The following is a 20,527-nucleotide window of genomic DNA, read 5'->3' as shown; positions in this document are numbered from 1 at the left end:
TAGTTTTTGATCAAGCATATGGCCGCTAGCTATCAGCTAACTTAACAAGCTAACGTAACAGTCTACATCTTCACTTCTCCAGTGTTATTTTTCTTAATTCAAAGCTAAATCGCTCGGCCCTAACACGGGGACAAGAACCTATCAAAATAAATGAAGAGCAGTGGGACCCAACGTCATATTTAATGTGAAGAAGCGTGTCGACTTCCCTCTGCAGATGTTCACGTCTCAACTTCAAGGCCTAATTTTGTGCGTGTGTTTACATGAAAACTTCGAAACTTTTAATTGTGGTCCAAACGGGTGTTTCTAGTGACATTAGCTGTGACTCCAAGGTACATCATTAAGCCTCGCCACTGCGGCAGCATGCTACAGCACGGAACGCGAGCCTGCATACCTGAATGGAGTGGAGCAATTAGCACTGTAATGAGCAACACCTGTTTTTTTACAGCCAAATATGGTCGTTTAAAATCCAACTTAGACACAGAACACTGCTGCGCGTTTCCTATCAGGGGCCATTTTAGTTTCTCCTCAGATGGCCATAGTAAATTTTCTATGTGTTTCTTATGTCATTTAATCGTCATTATGTTATGTTTATTTTATATTCCTAGTGGCCACGGCAGACCTATTTACCCTAAATGTTTGGGTGTTTTTTTTCCCCGCCTGTAGTCAAATTTTATAGCAAGACATACAAATGGCGCACATAGCGTAAAAAATTTGACGTCCAAAATCTCACGGCGCATTGCGTCCCATTGTATATATCGTTAGCCTAATAGCATAAATAGGGATGCACGATAATACTATTTTCAACTGATACCGATAAACGAATAATTTAGAAAGTGCCGATGTCGACAACCCATAAGTAAGCCGATAATTGTTTGCAAAATTAACTTAAATACAAATATACTTTCAAGTCCTCCCTATAAGTCGATTGATTGCAAACTTGACCACACGTACTCAGCAATCTTCCACACAACACTGTGTTCCAACTGTGTTTAGCATTTGCATTATTAGGGTTGGAACACCCATGGAACTAGGGGCATGAAAACCAAATAAAAAGAGAGGGTTGAGGAGAGGATTTTATTGATATCTCTGCTTCAAAGACAACCAGTAACTCATTTTGATTTTGCCAAAACAAAACGGTCATGTTTTAAAAATGCAACAAAAAACTGTGAGGGTAAAATTTTTGTGGAGACACAGTAAAGGAAGCCCACACTGGCGACTGCCATGTCACCATGATGCACCATCTGTCAATATGAGGTTGCACGCATCATGACATTACAAATATGCCACACTACATAGGAGAGGGGAGAGGTTGAAGATTTGGGCACAACTTGAGCCACAAATACAACGGATGGACCAACATGGCATGTCTATTATTATCAGTGGATTTCTTTATTATCTGGTTTACTGCATGATATCAAATTGGTCTATAATTGCCGATAATTATTGGCAGATTTCTTTTATTATCTGTTTTATCTGTTTGACGTCAAATTGGTCGATAATTGCCGATAATTATCGGCCACCGATATTATCATGCATCCCTAAGCATAAATGCTTAAGTCATTATTTAATGTTTTCAGATAGCAAGAGAAAATCACAAAAAATTCAACCAACAGGAAGAGATGTGTTTTCTCAGTTCAAACTTTGTGGATTATTTATTATGACCTGTATGATGGTGAATCTACACAGACATAAAGATAAAACACCATTTTTAGCAACCACTGCATTGATATTTTTTTTAATAATCTCCCCATGGATGGATGGATGAATGGATGGAATTTAAATCGCCTATTTGTAGTTGAGTAAATACAAATTCTTTTAAACGAGGAGTCACCTGAGACAGGTTGTCAAGACGGTTGGATTTTGAAGAATGGATTCAATGGCGCGTCTCTTGTAAATCCAACTTGTTGACGAGAACGCACGTCACGAGTGAGAAAGGGATAATTATGCTTGAGTACGAGCGTGCCGCATGAGCATTATGTTCACACCCACACAATCCCGACAAGAGTGCTAATCAGGCGAAATTAGCCGTCCTATTCTGGGATGTGCGCGCGTTCACGCGGCGTCGTACGTCAAATCGAGAAGACACAGATTGGCAGATGAAACAGAAAGCGTTGATGGATGTTCTCACCTGCTGAACATTCGACACACATTCGAAAACAAATCAATATTCTCTCCACTGCGGGGTCTCAAAAAGATCTTGTAGATGGATAGATGGATAGATGGATAGATAGATGGATAGATATTGCTAGCTAGATATTAGCAACTAGCTCATTGAATCACTAAATAGCTATTGGATGGATGGATGGATGGATAGATAGATAGATAGTACATTGCTAGCTAGATAGTAGCAACTAGCTCGTTGAATCGCTAAATAGCTATTGGATGGATGGATGGATGGATGGATGGATTTTGACCCATTAAATAGGCCAATTACCTGATTAGAACTTTGAGGACACCTGTGATGCTAATCGTGATGGTGGGGCTGTAACATGTAACCAATTTGGTTATTCAGAAGATAGTCACAACTTGTATTTCATGGAATCACGAATGTCTTGATACGTGAAGTAACATGTGGCTCATTATCTTAAGATATTTTCACAGTCTTTCTTTCAAGTAAACAACTCTATGTTAAATATTTTTAGAATTTGGTGTTCGACCAATTATCTCAAACGGTGACTTTCCAGACGCTGTACCGTAATGTCTGTGACTTGGAGTATTGTGTCGTGTTAAAAGGCGGGGCCTGGCCTGGTGAGTGACGTGGGTGTCAGGGAATGAGACTGTAAAATTGACTCAAATTATCATGCTTGAGTCAGTGTGTGAACTACAATGTTAGTCAGGCGACCTTGTTTACTGCATTCTGTGCATCTGCTGTACAACATCTCGCTTTCAAGGCATGAACCAAAAAGACCAATTAGTACATATATTGCCACAGCATAGAGTATTTATTTATTTTTTTTGAGGGGAGATTAACCAAGAACTAAAATTCCGCAGTCCAAGGACAAAACGTTCCTCAGAAAGTTCCAACTGTGCTCAAAATGTGCCTCTAACCATCTTAAATGAAGCTAAAGCCAAATCCACTCACAAATCAGAACCTTTAATCGATAATCTTGCATTTGCATTCTGTAATTTCAGCCTATTACTCACAGGCAATAATTTACTACCCATGTTGTCATTTCTCCTATTGATCCCGAGAATGAAAATATAATTGAGAAGAGATGAATATACTATGTGATGTTATGTATAAATAGTATTGGTTACTGCACTTGCTTCCTCTGCGCCTACATTGCCAGTAGACATTTTCTTCGTCACATCTCTCACACCCATGCACATGCAATCCCGAGCCACCGTTGTGACTTTGAACTAATCCAGGTGGATTACCTATCGATTCTCCATGACTGAACATCATTTTTTCTTTTCACCTCTAAACACCCGTGAGACGATTCACTGTTCTTTTCCATTTTCTCTCTTTTGAAGTGTGTCTTGTGTGTTTACTGCTTTCCTGTGTACACTTTTTAAGTTGCTTTTCTCATTCATTACTGGACATCCCACTGCTTTCATTACACACTCGCCTTCAATTTTTATCCGTCGTGAACGGAGATTTTTTTTTTTCTATTCTTCTTCTTTAGCGGCGCCCCCGGCCAAGCGCATGTGTCCAGTCAGACAGCTGAATAAACAGACCACCTCGGGCAAAGCCTCCGATACACTTGAGCGTTTACAAAGCAATGATGACAGTTTTATTCCTGCGGATGGGGCCCGTCAGCGTGTGAGGTTTGGAGCACATGTTTTCATGAGTGAAGTGTTTGGATAGAGGGAGGAGACTGGAGCTAGGCCAGCGGCAGCAATAGATGATGTGCAATTCAGTAAATGTTGTTTTCCCATGTCAGGATTATGACTGCGGTGTAAATGTGAAGCCGTTTTGTAGTTTTGTTATTAATTACAAGTGCTAAGAGCGATCGTTGCTAAGAGTGAGCGTTCTGAGTAGAATAAATTTGTATGTGATGGTGTGAAAGTGGTAAAAACAAGGAAGAAAGCAGTTTGTATTTCATAAAAATAAGTGAATGTTATTACACCCTTTTTTTTCCCCACAATTCTTTGGCAATTTGATATGAGCCATTTTTTGGCCTTTTTTTTGTGTGAAAGTTGTTAATTGCCCCTCCCAGTTGATGTATATACCAGGGTTATTGTAGTATTGGAATTTTCATTTTAGTTGGTTTTTATTTCAGTTTTTGAGTTTGGTTTTTTGAGTTTTCAGGGTGGTTGTGTTAGTTTTTATTAAGTTAGTAAATGCTTAGTTTTATTCAATTTAGTTAGTTTCAGGATAATTTATCTTTTTTTTTTTTTTTTTTTATGTGTATTACTTGTGCGCAATATTTAATAAACACCAAATGAAGAAAGTAGCACGTTACTTTTACTGTGACTTAAATGAAAAAGCAGGCAAGCCATTGGAGCCAAAAGTCAAGCGTGAAAAATTGTCGCCTAGGAGCGACATCATCTGAAGGTGCTTTTCTATTAGGTGCTGCTAGATGACATCACTTCCGTGTGACACACTTTCAAACGTCTTTATTCCGGTTAATATCGAAATAAAAAATCATACTTTAAATCACATTGAAAATCACCCCCAAAGGCTCATGTATTAAATTAATTACATAAGGACATTTTCACTATAGTCAATTAGTTTTAATTAGTTTTGTAAACATAAAATCTAGTTTTGGTTAGTTTTTGTTTTTTTAAAAGCATTTTCTTTTTGTTTTTTTAATTTTAGTTTTTTTCCCGTTAGTTTTCATTAACTAAAATATTTTTTTGTTTGTTTTTTTAATTTTAGTTTTTTTTTTTCCCCCGTTAGCTTTCATTAACTAAAATAACCTTGGTATATATACATGTGGGCGGCACGGTGCACGAGTGGTTAGCACGTCCGCCTCCCAGTACTGAGGACTCGGGTTCGAGTTCAGGCTCCGGCCTTCCTGGGTGGAGTTTGCATGTTCGCCCCGTGCTTGTGTGGGTCTTGTCCGGGTACTCCGGTCTCCTCCCACATTCCAAAGACATGCATGGCAGGTTAAATGGAGAGTGTGGATGGTTGTTCGTCTCTGTGTGCCCTGCGATTGGTTGGCAACCGGTCCAGGGTGTACCCCGCCTACTGCCCCCGGCTGAGATAGGCTTCAGCACCCCCGTGACCCGTGTGAGGAGTAAGCGGTTCAGAAAATGGATGGATATATACATGTATTTTAACAACTACATAGCTTTGCCAAACAACAGTCTGTTTAGCCAAACAAGAATATGAGGCTAACATGAATGTGAGGCATTGTAAAACGCTTTTGGCACCATATGGTGTAGTTAAAGCGCTACATTACCAAGAAAAGCACCTGGGGAAACCCTGTACATGTTTTTTTTCTTTATTAGTGATTAATGGCATTTCACTTCACTTCAATTGAGAACATTGATTTGATATACCATCACAGCAATATACTGTATAGTTATGAGTTTAGTCATGTTACTAATTATGCTGATTATTTTGTAACACTGTCACCACAATTGGCTTTCCTTCTGCAATATATAGTGAATAGAATTCTAAAGCACATCACACAGTTGGAGGTAAGATTTTCCTCAGACAGACTATATTAAATGCCGCTCACAATTTTGTCGTCAATACAATTTCGGTCGATACTTTTTAAAACTCTTCTTGTACAGCTGAGTGTCATCACACAAAGTGAGGAAAACTTTTCAAGATGGAAAAAGAGCGCGGGGTGACGAGGTTTAAATAGAAACTGACAATCTACCAACAAAGGGCGCAGCAGAAGCCTTGTATAAAAAAGTAGGGAATAATATAACGGACGAGGTCAAAATGGAAAATGTGAGGCGTGTTTGTGTCGTATTGTGCCCAGTAAAATGGAATGGTTGAGGAGTCGTATTGATTGTATGCCTTGCCGTCATAGTCGCTGCAGCCGCAATCTTCTGGCTGTAGATAACTTTTTCTTTTCTTATCGGAATCCGTTTGAGAAAATTGGTTTTATTTGACAGTCGGTGTGCAGATAGAATACAATAAAGTGTTCTGATTTAACAAGCGGTGGTTTATAGCGTTTTGAGAACCTACAAACAATAAAGTATCCGCTCCTAACAGAGGAAGTTTCTGCATTTATGTAATCTTTTAGAAACCGCAAACTGTCAAGGTTGTTGTAGATAATTTTAGATATTAAATGCCTTGTATATTTTTGTTTGTATTCCTTGGTAACTGCTTTGCAATTTGGCTTTGTCGCTGTCAAGGTTATAAAGGAAACCTGTTGACGCTACGTGTTCGGATTAAAGTTACGCGTCAAGTGTGATGCATGCAAAACTATTTGTAGCCAAAGTCAGGTAGTCAAAGCAATCAATCTCAAATGTATGTGTTGGCATAGCAACTAGAAACCTGGGTATGTGGCCTTGTCATTCTCAAGGCTGGAATGCAGGACTGTTCCTAATATGTGACCTTGTAAACATTGTTAATTGAAAATCAATGCTAAGAATAGAATATAGTTATAATCCAGTGAATGGAATCATGAATATAGTGATGTAGTTAATAATAAGATACCCTTTACAATCTCACATGATTCACCGACGGAGAGCAAAACTACATGGATGAAAAGTCAAGCTTGTATGCATAACTGGTAATAGGATCAGTGAGAGCCAACATCTGGTTCCAACATCTATGACATCTGACATAGAGAAGATATCCTCTTCCAGGAGCAGTTCTCATTATACACCCGTCCTTCACCCTGTGTTCACTGAAGCACGTCCAAACCTCAATTAGAACCAGATGGCCATCTGTACTGTAGATTATATTCTACAGTTCTGCAGGTTTTGTGCCTCAGGGTCATTTAAGGATAGCTTTGCCTGTTAGCAAAGGGCTGCTACCAACAACTGAAACGGCTTGAAGTATACCGTGAACGACCAACCACGTCTTTAACATGACTGGAGTTCTGGAACACAATTATTGCTGATGTGCCTCCTGCGCATGAGTAACAGAAATGTTTTAGAAAATTTACATTTAATTTTGTTCAAGACTGAGAGCTAAGGCACAGCAGCGGGGCAAGCTAACGTTAGCATGGGTATCCTCAAATGTATCAAAATGTCACCTGTATAGGTTTTACATCAGAACCTTAACCAAATACTAAAAATAGTACCTGCTTTTGACAGTGAAAATTAAAGCCCAGGAGGTACCATATAGGGTGGAAAAGTGGATATATGATTTTACTGTAAGACCACAACCAGTAGCTAATGTTGCTTTTCCACTACTACGTGGTATTTATCATATCTAGTCAACTGAGCTTTTGACTAGGATTTGAAGATACGCTGCTAGAAATTACCACACACTCAGAAATGATAGCATTAGCTCTGGACTCTAGTATCATTCCCCACAGTCTCCACTTCCCTGTACACTCTATTTTCTTTTTGCCCTCAGACTCCTCTCAGATTAAATTTGACTTCCTGTCGTGACCCAAAAGTAAATTCTGAAGATGCAGCCGTTGTTTTTCGTCAAGGCCTCTTTCTGGCTGATGCAGCATAACAATTTCACATAAGAAAAAACAAAACTCACCAGCCTTAAGTTTGCAACAAAAAATGCCAAGCACCATACACACTCTGATGACAATTTTTCCGTGATGATGTATTATACTTCCAAGAAAGAACCCAATTTATTTTTGTCTCAAAACACTGAGGCTGGAGTATCTAAAGGTCATACTGGTGCATGTAGCTTTTCTCTATTGATCACAGTGTTCAGTGATACTCTTCAAAGTTTATGGAACTATTTCTTCCTCAGAGGAACAGATCTGTTTATTTTAATGGTAGATAGGCCAGGCCTCTGCAAAGGTCATTTTCTTTACTACTGTATCACATTGGCAAGGCAAGGCAGACATTGTAAAGCACAATTCCTACACAGGGCAATTCACAGTGCATTACAAAAAAAAATAAAAAACAAGAACATGCAATTACAATTAAAACAATCAATAAAAGATAATAATGAGTTAAAGTACAAGAGTAGAGTGCAAATAGACCATTTTCAGTTGGAATAAGCTGAACAGGATCATTTTCAGTCAAGACTTAAACACTGTCAGAGTAGAAGCCTGTCTCACATCATCATCATGACTGTTCTTGAGTTTAGCTGCCTGGAATTGAAACACAGCTTCACCGTGTTTAGTCCAATCTCTAGGCATCAGGAGAAGACATTTTCTTGAGGTTGTCAGTGTCTGGGATGGTTCATATTGAACCAACATGTCAGAGATGTACTTTGGTGCCAGGCCATGGAAAGACTTACACACAACAAAACTGTTATAAAGTCTGTTCTCTGAGCGACAAAAAGCCAGTGTAGACACATGAGCATGGGACTGATGTGGTCGAACTTCCTGGTTCTAGTCAGGACCCAAGCAACAACGTTCTGGCCGTAACTTGGATGTACTCTGTACAGTCTTTCCTTAGAGAGATAAATGTGTGGATAGGTCTCTCCAAGTCAGAAAGTAAGATTTAGACAGTAAACCCGTGTTTATGCTTTTGAGTCTATAAAAGGCTGATGATATGTATGAATTAATGTGGGTGTTTAGATTCTAAGTTTAGGTCTGACTCTTGAGTCCATTGTTACCACTAGATTTCTAACCTGGGTGTAAGGTTTTCACATGTTCATCATTTCTTGGTGACAACAAAAACTGTTTGCGAACTTGTGGTAACCAGTGAGTTTCCACCTTCAGAGTCGCTATAGTTATGAATACTTAATAGCCGCGGGGCATCATGCAAAGGTTGAGCAAAAGGAGACCCGGAATGGACCCCTGTGGGATCCCAAAAGTCACTGCCAACGGACATACAATCAGGAAGTCCAACAAGTTAATCAATATGAGGTGTCCACCTTCACAGAAATGAAGTATTTTGATATTTTCTAAGATGCGCGGGTTTAACAAAATCACACTACACACAAACTTCTTTTCCCCGTGGCAGAAGTATTTTCATTTTTACACAAATATATTTGCAAGTTTATCAGGCTTCATTTAGATGCACATACTTATGCTCAAATGCACTGCGGAGACGAGATAAGCAGGCTCCGGGGATAAACGATTGTTCTTTGAATAAACAACTACTCCTTTGTCTGCTGCATCCTACTCGTCCTCATCCCCTCCCCGCTGTGCGTACGCTCACACATACAAAAACACGCACTCATACTCTAGTGAAATATATGTCAAACCTCATAATGAATCAGCCGACTGCCATTCCTGAAAATGAATGTGGAGCACAATGTGTTTTTTTTTTTTTTTTTTTCTGTCGCTCACCTGGATTAACATCACACGTTATGAGAGGTCATTGCTTTGCCGTAAGCGCATTTCCCATCCTTGGATGGACTGCAGTGTCCCTTTCTGCTGACTGCCTGGGAGCAGCGTTGGGAAGGTGCCAAGAGGTTTAGGCAGAGTGTGGAGGCGGACAGAGTGGAGAGGCACAGACTTTGCGTATCCGGCGTGTGTATGCTGGAAAATGGAAATGGAGCGTTGGGTGTAGAAATGCTAAAATGGGATTCATGACAGCCCTTCCTATTCATGGAGGGTGTTTTAGGTTATTTCCATCAAGCCAGTACACTTCAATCCACTTAGGTACTTCAGGCAATTTATTTACGCGCCTATTGTCAAATATGATGAGGACTCCAAAGTACTACAACAGGTTTTTGGCTCCCCTTTGCTACGAGTACCAGCTGGGAAAGGGTGGTGCTTGACGAAGTCATTAAATGAATTCATTTCTTCCTAGGTTCAATGTGTCATCATCGTGAAACCTCTATTACTTTAGGTCCAATGTAAACATTCTAGGGACTTGGCAGGGATCACAGTATAGGGGTCCTGGGATCTAATATAGCGTTAACTCATTCACTGCCAGCCCTGGATTTTTTACGTCTATAGCCGTCAATGGCACTGAATAAGACTCTAAATGGTAAATGTGACCGTCTGTGAATGGTTGTTTGTCTATGTGTCCTTTGATTGCCTGGCGACGAGTTCAGGGTGTACCCAGCCTCTTGCTCCAAAGTCAGTTGGGACTGACTCGAGCTCATGTGTGACTCCAGTGAGCGATGAATATCAACACTCTCTGCAGCCCCAACTGTTCCAAAGGCAAGGTCGGCAGACTTGGAACCACACCTCCCTGTGGGTCTAAGAGCTGAGTCGGCATATTACTAACATGCCCGTATCAAAAGGACCTGAGTGTCTGTGGGGGTCAATATTTGAAAAGATCTGCTAGGTAAGAGGGACTGAGACCATGATGGCTTTTATAAATTAATAAAAAGAACCTTAACATCGATCCTAATGCAGAACCCGATTAGAATATGCTTTCCTTCTGCTCCTCGTCAGCAAACAGGCTGCTGAATTCTGCAGTAATTGTAATAGACTTAATTCAGTCAAAGATAATTTCCAGGTGTTTTAACTTTGTATGATTGAGTTAAAAAAAAAAAAAAAAAGTTGTAATTTTGAAATTAGATCCTGTCTTTCTGAGTTCCAGGACCAATAATTAAAACTTTAGTGTAGTCATGGTTGAGCTGTAGCAGATTATCTGCAATCCAGAACTTCACTTCTAAAATTCAGTTGAAAGCCTGTGGTCATCAGAAGAAACAGAAACGTAAAGATGATGATAATAACTTTCTTGATAGCACCTATAAGAATAAATGTCCGCAAAGTGTTGTTGAAAGAACACGCTATATAAATCACAATAAGATCAAACAGTTATGTTATATAAAACCAACAAGGCCACAGGCAAATCAATATAACTCTTAAAACTCTTCTGATGACTCCGCTAAGTGGCAGCATTAAAAATTAAAAACTGGTTGACCTAAAATTGAACCTTGTGGAACACCACAAACCAACCTGTGACCTCCTGTCAAGGAGTCTTCACAAAGTGCGAGGTAAGATTCAAAACAGTATCTGAAAGGCTAATTGTTTTGCACAGCCTCTTTAACAAAATGTTATTGACTGGACCAATACTTTTCCAAAAACAATTTAAATGTTTCAGGCAAATATAAATATAAAATAATTGAACTGGTTATGTTGTGATTAGTGGGTTATCATCAGACTCCTCTTTGCTCTCACTGCTATCCTTCTGTGGTGGCATCACAATAAAAGCCAAAGGGAGAAAAAACACAGGTGTGGATGCCAACTGAGCGAAATTCTTAAAGTTTTGTTTTGTTTTGTTTTTTATAGTACAATACAGTACAATATCATACAATTCAGCCTGCTTTGAAATCATACGGTAAGCCAGATCAGGATTTACAGTGTCCCAGAGCCAACAGTGTGAAATTCAACTCAACTTAGCACTTGATGGAAACATTCTATTTTATCCCTTAGCTTGGAGGTAGAAGCTATAAGATCAAAAAGGTAAGAAAAAGGTCAAGTAGTTTCCTTTTAAAGAAAATCAACGAGATGGAATAACTTTTCTTTGAGCATCTCTGCTGCTGCTTGTGAGCAGGAGGAGAGAAAAATGAAGGCTGGCGTGTTCATATAGAAATCCAATGATGGTGTCGTAGATTGAGAGAAGCATATTACAAACCCTGCTGGTGGTCCAGGTGGCAGGGCCATCTCGCCTCATTAAAGAATATTATACAGAAAGCGCCCATGTCGTCCCCGACCGCCACCTGTTCCGAGGAGCGTTTAACGTCGGGGACGGACGAGGAGAAACGAGTGGGAGGCGCGATGAACGTTTCTGGCCGGGAGCCTCGCGTGAATCTTTTCATATTTCACGTGTGATTGATGGGCTGCTCCAAATGTAATTATGTTGAACAAACCACCAGTCAGTAGAAGAACGAGTGGTCGAGAGATGCGCATCGTCGAGCTCTTGATGAAATGTGGTCGATTGTGCGTGAGGAAGATGTTTGTTGGCAGGGTACAAGAGAATGCACAGTCTGAAGTGCAAAGATAAGACAAGTAAAAAGGATCAGTCACATGTATGTTGTGTTGTGGGTGGACCAGACATCAGCTTTCTTCTTCTTCATCTGGTTCTTGCGGTTCCATAGGAAGGCCTCTCTGAATATCCCTGTGGTCTTTACACCAACGCACAGATAACAAGCTCCTCTTTTATGACGCCAGTATGGGTTTTGAAAATGCGTCACTGGCAGCATAGTATTGAAGAAAGTCTACCAAAACCTTGTGTGCCTCAGTTGACTGACGTGTATGTCGTCATAATATTTTAAACATTACATTTTATGGTTGCAGTTCAGGACTGCAGCTATCAAATATTTGTAGAATCAAGCATTCCACTGATTATTCCATCCACATATAAATAAAAAAATAAAAATAAACACCAAAAAGTGAATGAGTGTATGTGGAGCTTTAAAAGGTGGGGCCTAGCCTGTTGAGTGACGTGGGAGTCAAAAAATGAGGAAGTTGATTTGGTTGTGGTGAGCTCAGGTTAGTGCTAAGCTAGCTAAAGCTAGCTAGCTTTAATTTTAGCCAATCTGCATACTATTGAGTGCTTGGACATGTAGCAGCTCATTATTTTGTATTGGTTATTACAAAACATTCCAACTAGCTTTATGCTAAATAGAATTCGTTAACATAGATAACTCTGCATTTTATATTCTTTCTTTCTGAGTGAATTGATCTCAGGAATTTGAACATATGCTGTCTTTTGCACGCGAACATACTTGTACAGGATCACTTTGAAGCTTTGAGCCTGATGAGCCTTTGCTTCGACTTTTGTAATTTAATTATTTGAGTCATTCGATGAATCCATTTCAGTCATACAATGTGTTTACAGAGTGTAATAATAATTTTAATAAGTGGAAATGTATTTAAAGAACGTGGGGGGGTTAAAACTATATTAAAAAAAAAAAATCTTTAATGTCTGCAATTGGCTGGCAACCAGTTCAGGGTGTACCCCGCCTATTGCCCGAAGCCGGCTGGGATAGGCTCCAGCACCCCCATGACCCTTGTGAGGAATAAGCGGTTACGAAAATGGATGGATGGATTTTTAAGGACACATTTAGGTTTTGAATGTATCTCACGGAATGAATGCAAGTCAAGATTATTATAGTTATTTGTTTTGGTGTAACGTATTTGCGAGTACATTCCAACGTATTTAAATACGTTGGAACATACTCGCAAATATGTTCCAACATACTCGTAAGTACGTTCCAACATACTTGTAGGTTAAATGCTACAACATCGTATATTTTCCCGTTATGAAAGTTAGTTTATTTGCCGCTACAGTGCGTTGCAACATATTCAATTTAAATATGTTCCGACGTACTCGTGAGTACGTTAAAACGTCCTCAAACATACTCGCAAATGCGTTCCAACATAATCTTGAATACCTTCGAACGTTATTGTAAGCTAAATGCTACAAACATATCATATTTTCCCATCATGAATATTAGAACTTATTTGCGAGTAATACATTTGAATGTACCTGACACCTGGTATTGGTACTCACCCATCTCTCGAATTAATAAACAATGCGTAAAATATGCAAAATTGTGATATTTTAAGAGAAATTTGGTGGTTTTCCACAATTTTTTTTTATTACTAATTTATCCATCCATCCATTTTCTTGACCGCTTATTCCTCACAAGGGTCGCGGGGGGGTGCTGGCGCCTATCTCGGCTGGCTCTGGGCAGTAGGCGGGGGACACCCTGGACTGGTTGCCAGCCAATCGCAGATTACTAATTTAGTACAATATTAAATTTGTATTGTATTAAATGTAATTTATTTCTTTTTGTTTTAAACTTTCACTGGAATACTTCTCCATATATAAATTTTGAAAAACTAAAATTAATACAAACTAAACTACAGTATTTAAGAACAAAAATTAACAAACCTGCTCTAAAATCTAGTTAAACCTAACTGAATAAAACAAAAGTCAAAGCAAAATAATATTAATCAGCTAAGATGGGAAGTCCAAAGCTGTTATATAACCCTCCTATAGCTTCTTACCTGTATTTCATTTTCTGAAGCATAAATTGAGCACTCTATTTGAGGGAGCCATTTTTTTTTTTATATAAATGCAATGCATTGATTATTATTATTTTTTTTAAACTGACTAAAATATAACGAGCCACTATTTGAGATACTGTACATCTGGTTTAAGCCTCAAATTGCTTTCTTGCTATTTTTGTTCTCTGACATTTGGGTATTAATATGACAGACTGTGATGTCCTCATTAACATTTCGAAGTATTTCAGCTGAGTGACATCCATCGTCTCTCAGCATTCACACTTTCAGAGGGAATAGCAATGAATTGCTTTACATATTAGCATGAAAACGGAATAATTCAAACATGATTAATACTAAATTACAACGTGCAATGTGTGTTGGAAGGCTGTATAAACACATCTGAAAGTGGGATGTACATATTTTGGCATACGTCGTAATAATAATAATAGTATGCTGGTGATGAAACATGTCCTGGAGCTGCAGCACACAAATGTAAATGAGGGGCCTCGTTGGGAGGAAATCAACTTTATTACCCGTCGCACCGCGCCGCGCTCTTCTTGATTGACACCTTGCAAATGTAACGCACACCTTCCTCAAGGTGCTGCGACGCGTTGCCCCGTTGCACTCTTGCTTTCTGTTGGATAAGTTGTATTTAAATATATTTTGCAAGCATTCCCTTCATGTTACTCGGGTCTCTTTCAATTCAATTCAAAGGGATTTATTGGCAAAGCGCCATTGCCTGATACAATTTGCGCACTACTCTATTTCTCTCCACTCATTATTGCAGCTTGTTTTATAACTTGCGTATTTATTACATCCTCTCTGGCTCCAGGGATCTATTCCAAGTCTGCACCTTTAATGTGCTAATGCCTCTATTCTCCCACTCCCTTCATTTATAAGGAATTATAGGATCTATTTCCATTTAGTGCTGTATATGTAACTTGGCCTGGATGGGATTTACTGCATATCCAAATGAGTCGGCTTGGAAATGGAAGCTATATATTTGCCATTGTTATGGGACAAATAGTAAAAATGTTATCGGTGTGCCCTTGAATACATCTGTCACAATACAGCTACACTCGTGCTATGGAAAATTCAGCATGCCAGACGTCCTACGAATAAAATTATAAATGGTAAATTGAGTGTACTTGTAGAGCACTTTTATCTTCACCATGTTATATTGTATTAAATTAATAAAAATATATCTTTATAAATAAGAAATTCAGAATTAACATTTAAAGAAATCTTTCGAACCAAAATACAATGTATGTGCATATAGTCAAATAGTTTTAATCTAGTCAAATGTAAACTACTTTTTTTTTCCCAGACTGATACCAGTGCTCACTGACACCGATACCACCAGTACTTTTGATACATAAAAATTTCCCTCAGAAAACAGATTTGTTGACTTATATATTTCAATGTGACATTTTTTTCTTAAAATTGCATGAAATGGATGTTAATTTTCTGTTTTTCACATTTCTAATTTGGTAAAACGGCCACAAAAGGCCGGCCGACATTGCGAGTACCGGTCCCTGGTATTGGTACTCCCCCATCCCTAAAATTAATAAACATGTAAAATACGCAAAATTATGATATTTTCATATAAATTTGATTTTCCACAAATATTTTTTTACTAATTTAGTAAAATTTCTATTGTATTAAATTAGTAAACACTGTGTAACATATGCCTTTATTGATTTAAACAAAATACATTGTATCGTGCTTGTGATCAAATATTTTTAATCTAATCAAATGTAAATTTTATTCATAATTATCTGTTATTAAAAAAACACAAAAAAGAAAATTAAAAAATGTGATGTATGCTTTTTTTCAAGTATTTTGAACATTTTTTTTAAATAAATGTTTTTCTTTAATTTAATATAACGTCAAGGCAGTTTTTTTTTTTACACTGATGTGTAATGTTGGCAAATATTTATAATTAATTAAATGATCAACTAATATAACATCAAATAAATAGAAGATTTAATTTGTTAAAAATACATTTTATTTAATTAGCGTTTTGTTTTGTCATCCCCCCCCCCCCCCCCCCCCCCCATTCATGGTGGCCTTATAGTCACAAGAAAGTAAATTATACTCTTTAATGTAAAATAAAATAGACAATTATTCCAAAATTTGCATTACAATGATGCATAAAAAAATACAGATGATTGTTGGAAGTAGATGATGTCGTACCGGAAAAACTTATTCGAAGAGGCACCAAAATGGCGACTACATGTTTCCTGCACTTACGGGGAATGGATGGTCATAACATTGAGCACAATCATATGAGTTGTGTAAAAAAATGTTGCCTGTTAAAAAATGGTACTGCTGTATTTGTACTGATAGTCAGAGAGACCTTGTATTAACAACTCATCATGTTTATTATTATCATGGTTGTAGTTTACGCCCGAGGAAATGGAACTCCCAACAACAGCAACAACAATGGAAGGTGTCACGCAAGGGACTCACCTAGCTAACATTTTAATAATGTATATTGCTTACACCATTATTTAGTCATGAATGCGACTAACCACACAATCAATTCACAATGAATTTTTTAAACTGTGGGGAAAAATATGATCAATATATGATGAAGTGTCACTGTGTGAGGAATTGCTCAAGAGCTGACGCAAGCGTCTTCCTTCCTGACAGATTTCGACCCCAACCTCGGGATGATGGCCGGCATCACCCCCATCAACCCCTTGATGCCCGGCCTGGGCATGGTGGCCGCGCCCCTGTCGCACGACGTGCCCGTCGTCAAGGAGATCATCCACTGCAAGAGCTGCACCCTCTTCCCCCCCAACCCCAGTAAGTCCAGTTCTAACCTTACTGCACTGCTACACTATTCCTGTAGTCATTTATTGATTTTTCAAAAGAAAAAAAAAAACAAAAAAAAAACTGGCCTTTAAAAATGTTGCAATGGTGAGACGTACATTTGAGTACTACCCAATGCGAAGAAATATCTTGTTAGATGTCAGATATTTAATTTTTATTCTACTTTTAGCAAATGCAGTTTTATCTGCCCCAGTTGAAAACATTTCGTGCGAGTGAATATTTAGTCATCAAATGCACGGGGAAGAAAAAAGAAAATGGCTTCAAGTCTGACTTGAGCAGTTATTCTAAGCGATGAAACTTGTGCTGTTGTTCTTTTTAGCATCAAGTCAGCCCATAATGAGGGTTCACAGTCGCGCACAAAAGCAAGCTTGTGATATTTTCAGGTCACATTTGTTTATTCAGACTACAAGTGCGAAGCTCTATTTATCTCCCTCCCACCTCCCCAATTACTGCGAGTCACAACGGTGGCGCTGTCACTGGTAGTACCTTGCCTCCGTTTTCAGAAGAAAAGTTTGCTCATCGGGACTTCTTATTGTCGTCTTCGCGGAGATAAAAGCTCTTGATAGTGTCACATTGGGGAGCTTAGCTAAATAAACGCATATTGGCATAATGGTTAACTGCTTTTGGAAGTATACTGTAGCGTGGTGGGAAAAGGTGATTTATTAACGTCTGGCGTTACTTGTTTGCGGCGACGAGTATGCTTGGACCACTTTAAAAGCTCACAAAATGTGCTTGTGCCTCAAGCCAGAGTCTATTTTTGACCTCTCTGTGGTTTTATTTATCACTCTGATTATGGCCTTTTTTTTTTTTTTGGTCCCATTTTCTATTTTTCCTCCTGCCTTCCTCTTCTCTTCTCGCCTCGCCTCACATCTCACAATATGTCACGTAAAGCACTTAATCTCCCGGCGAGTCGACGAAGAAGCCGACATCTGAAGAAACAGATGATAGGGTTGATTTTCGTCAAGAAAGCCAAGTTTCTGCTCTCAATTTAACTCTTAAGCCAGCACGGATGGTTTTTAGACTGCAAATGAGGAGCGGCTCATTTGTTGTTCTTGATTGTGCCAAGAGTGTGGTATAAAATATTGCATGGTGTGCTTTGCAATGTTGTATAGTAGGGATGTGCACATATCCAATATTTCGATATGTTTCTCGATACATGGGATACAATACCTGAACGGTGCATTTTCAAGTGGTCGATTCGATTCAATTTGATACAATGGTATTTCGATTTGATTCAGTTTGGCTGTAGCTTTTGTCATGTTTGTTAAAAACATGCAAAAGTTTCCAAAGTCCAAACTGTCCTGGTTAATTAACTCATTTGCTCCCAAAAACGTATAAATATGTTTTATTTTATATGTATTAAGTGTCCCAAAGACGTATTTATACGTTTTTACGTTTTTGTTTTTTTTGTTTGTTTTTTTATGCTAGAGCATACAGAAGGCTTTGATAGAGCCTCTCAACTGCAGAGAATGGGTGAAAATTGGTTGTAATTACAAAAACTGCCAGCAGGTGGCAGCAGAGTATAAGAGAGCAACCAGGGCCATGATGAAAACAAGCTGTTTCCCCACAATTCTAAACAGATTTGTGATGATGAAACTTGGCTATATTCTCATGGTAATTGTTGCAAAACGGAAACAGATAGAAATATACTTTTTTTCCTGATGAAAGAAGTCTTTTGGTAGGTTCCATGTTTTATAACAATAGAACACAATATATTCTGTAGGACCTGCAAAATCAGTCAAAATCCACTAAAACAGACGGTAGCGAAGGTGGTTGCTTCAGTGAAAATGACTGTGACTGAATGAGTTAAATTCAAAGAAACAACAAAACAGCAGCAACATCGAACCGAGATAATTTCAATACCTGGGGTGCGATATAGTTCAAGGACGACATATCTTATGATTTGATTTGGTTAAATCAAAACCGACTTTGTGATTCAAATAATTTGTTGTTTCACCCAGACTGTACAGTGAAAATACAATGAGAGATTTTTTTTCTAGAGATTATTTTTAACAGAATACATAAATGACGTTTATCTAAAACGTGATTGAAGAGACCATTTGAACTCTTTTGTTAACCAAATCAGCAGCACCTAACAGGGCATGTATAAACAGCCTCTCGGCTGAACTACCATGTTCTGTCCTGCATGTTGTAAATTGGTTCCCTGAGCAGTATGAACAAACTTACTTTTTGTAGATGACATTTTGTTTCACAACATTTGGTGGCATAATTTCTCATGTGTTTGCTCCACAATGTCGTGTGTCCATTTTTATGCTCGGTTCTTGATTTTTCTCTGTATTTCTGCATACTGGTACTCTTCACTTAGCTTTAAAGTTTCACCTTTACACAAAGCCTCACCAAAATATAGCAGTTATGAATTCTGTGTTGCGACAAGCAGCTCTAACATGAGGCTGGTCCACAAATATCACAAAGCGTTAAAGTCGATGATCTGGGGTCACCTTGGCAAACCGCACAGAATCCCCTTTCCTTATTACAAGCATTTATTTCAAGGTGGGACTGCAGAATTTCTTTCTCCTTGAATATCAATGAGTCCTATTTGCAAATCAGAACCCTTGTGAATATGCAAACACCCCACACAAATCAGCAGGAGTCGTATATTGACGATAATAAACTGTTACAGTCTTGATATACGGCTCGGGGTTGGAATTATTTGAGTTCCGTAGATCCGTGCTTTAAATGCACGCCGCGGCGTCCGGGGGTTCAATTGGATCTCCAGACCTTTTGTTGTAAGTCATTCCCGTTTTCTCATCTCTGCGCTCTCAAGAGCTCATGATTGAGGGTCGCGCCGGAGTCTGAGTTCATCTGGGGACACCCCGCCAGCGAACGGCAGTTTTTTAACATTTAAACGAACCGGTCGGGATGTATCAGTAGGAATGTGTCCTGGATTCCTCCTGGAAATCCCAGATGGATTTAACATCCTACCTAAGATTGAAAAGCAGGAATTCTGAGAGGGTGTCTGGGGAATGTGACCTTTAAGACTCGGAAATGGGGCGATGATATAATATTTACCTGGGGTATAAAAGTGATCAAATATTTCTATGGGATAGAATGACACCACCTGCTTTGTTCATGTGCTCGTTTCATTTTCGAATTTTGGGGAGTGGCCAAAAATAAATCTAACTGAGATTAAATATCTCAATTTAAAGAAAAATCTACTTGCGCAGCTCGGTTCTAGCCAACACGGGGCTCAAGGTGTTAAAATGTTAGTAATGGATAGTTGGAAATCGATATTTGAATGAAGAAAAGTTCAATGCAAGTTTGTATTTGTTTTCAACCTTTTATTATGTGAAAAATATTTATAATAATGGCAAAACATAGTTGAGTCATCAAGTATCAATACAAGGGAATCTCAAGTTACAAATGTTCCTGTTTGTGAAATTTGAGTTACGCATAAAATTTTGAAATGATTTTATAGAAAAAAAAATGGTATTTGCGAAATATGTTTATGATCTTTTTACACATAAAATTTTATGAAAAAAAAATCATTCTTAGAAAAATGACCTCTTCTTGCGAAATGTTATTTTTATGCGTAAAATTTTTGGAAATAAATTTGTGGAAAAATTACTTCTATTTATGTGAAATATATTTATGTTGTTCTTTTTACGCATAAAATTTTCTTGTAAAATGTTTTGGGGAAAATGACCTCTATTTGCAAATGTGTCTATGTTTGTTGTTATTTTTATGCATACATTTTTCTGAAAAACCTTCAGGGAGAAAATACAACATGCATAACACGTTGCTGTAAACTGAAAAAT

At 38.3% G+C, this 20,527-nt stretch overlaps 1 protein-coding gene across 4 annotated transcripts in view; it reads left to right on the top strand.

Moving 5' to 3' along the window:
- enox2 (ecto-NOX disulfide-thiol exchanger 2) overlaps positions 1 to 20,527 on the top strand; it is a 179,996-nt gene that overhangs the window by 122,098 nt on the left and 37,371 nt on the right. For all 4 annotated transcript variants that reach the window (XM_077531908.1, XM_077531912.1, XM_077531909.1 and 1 more), the window contains one exon: positions 16,569 to 16,724. In XM_077531908.1, coding sequence (XP_077388034.1) covers positions 16,569 to 16,724 — 156 coding nt within the window. The remainder of the gene's footprint in view (positions 1 to 16,568; positions 16,725 to 20,527) is intronic.

The sequence above is a fragment of the Festucalex cinctus genome, chromosome 9 (genome assembly GCF_051991245.1).
Source record: "Festucalex cinctus isolate MCC-2025b chromosome 9, RoL_Fcin_1.0, whole genome shotgun sequence".
In the NCBI taxonomy this organism is placed as follows: Eukaryota; Metazoa; Chordata; class Actinopteri; order Syngnathiformes; family Syngnathidae; genus Festucalex; species Festucalex cinctus.
This window is presented reverse-complemented; position numbering and strand designations above follow the sequence as displayed.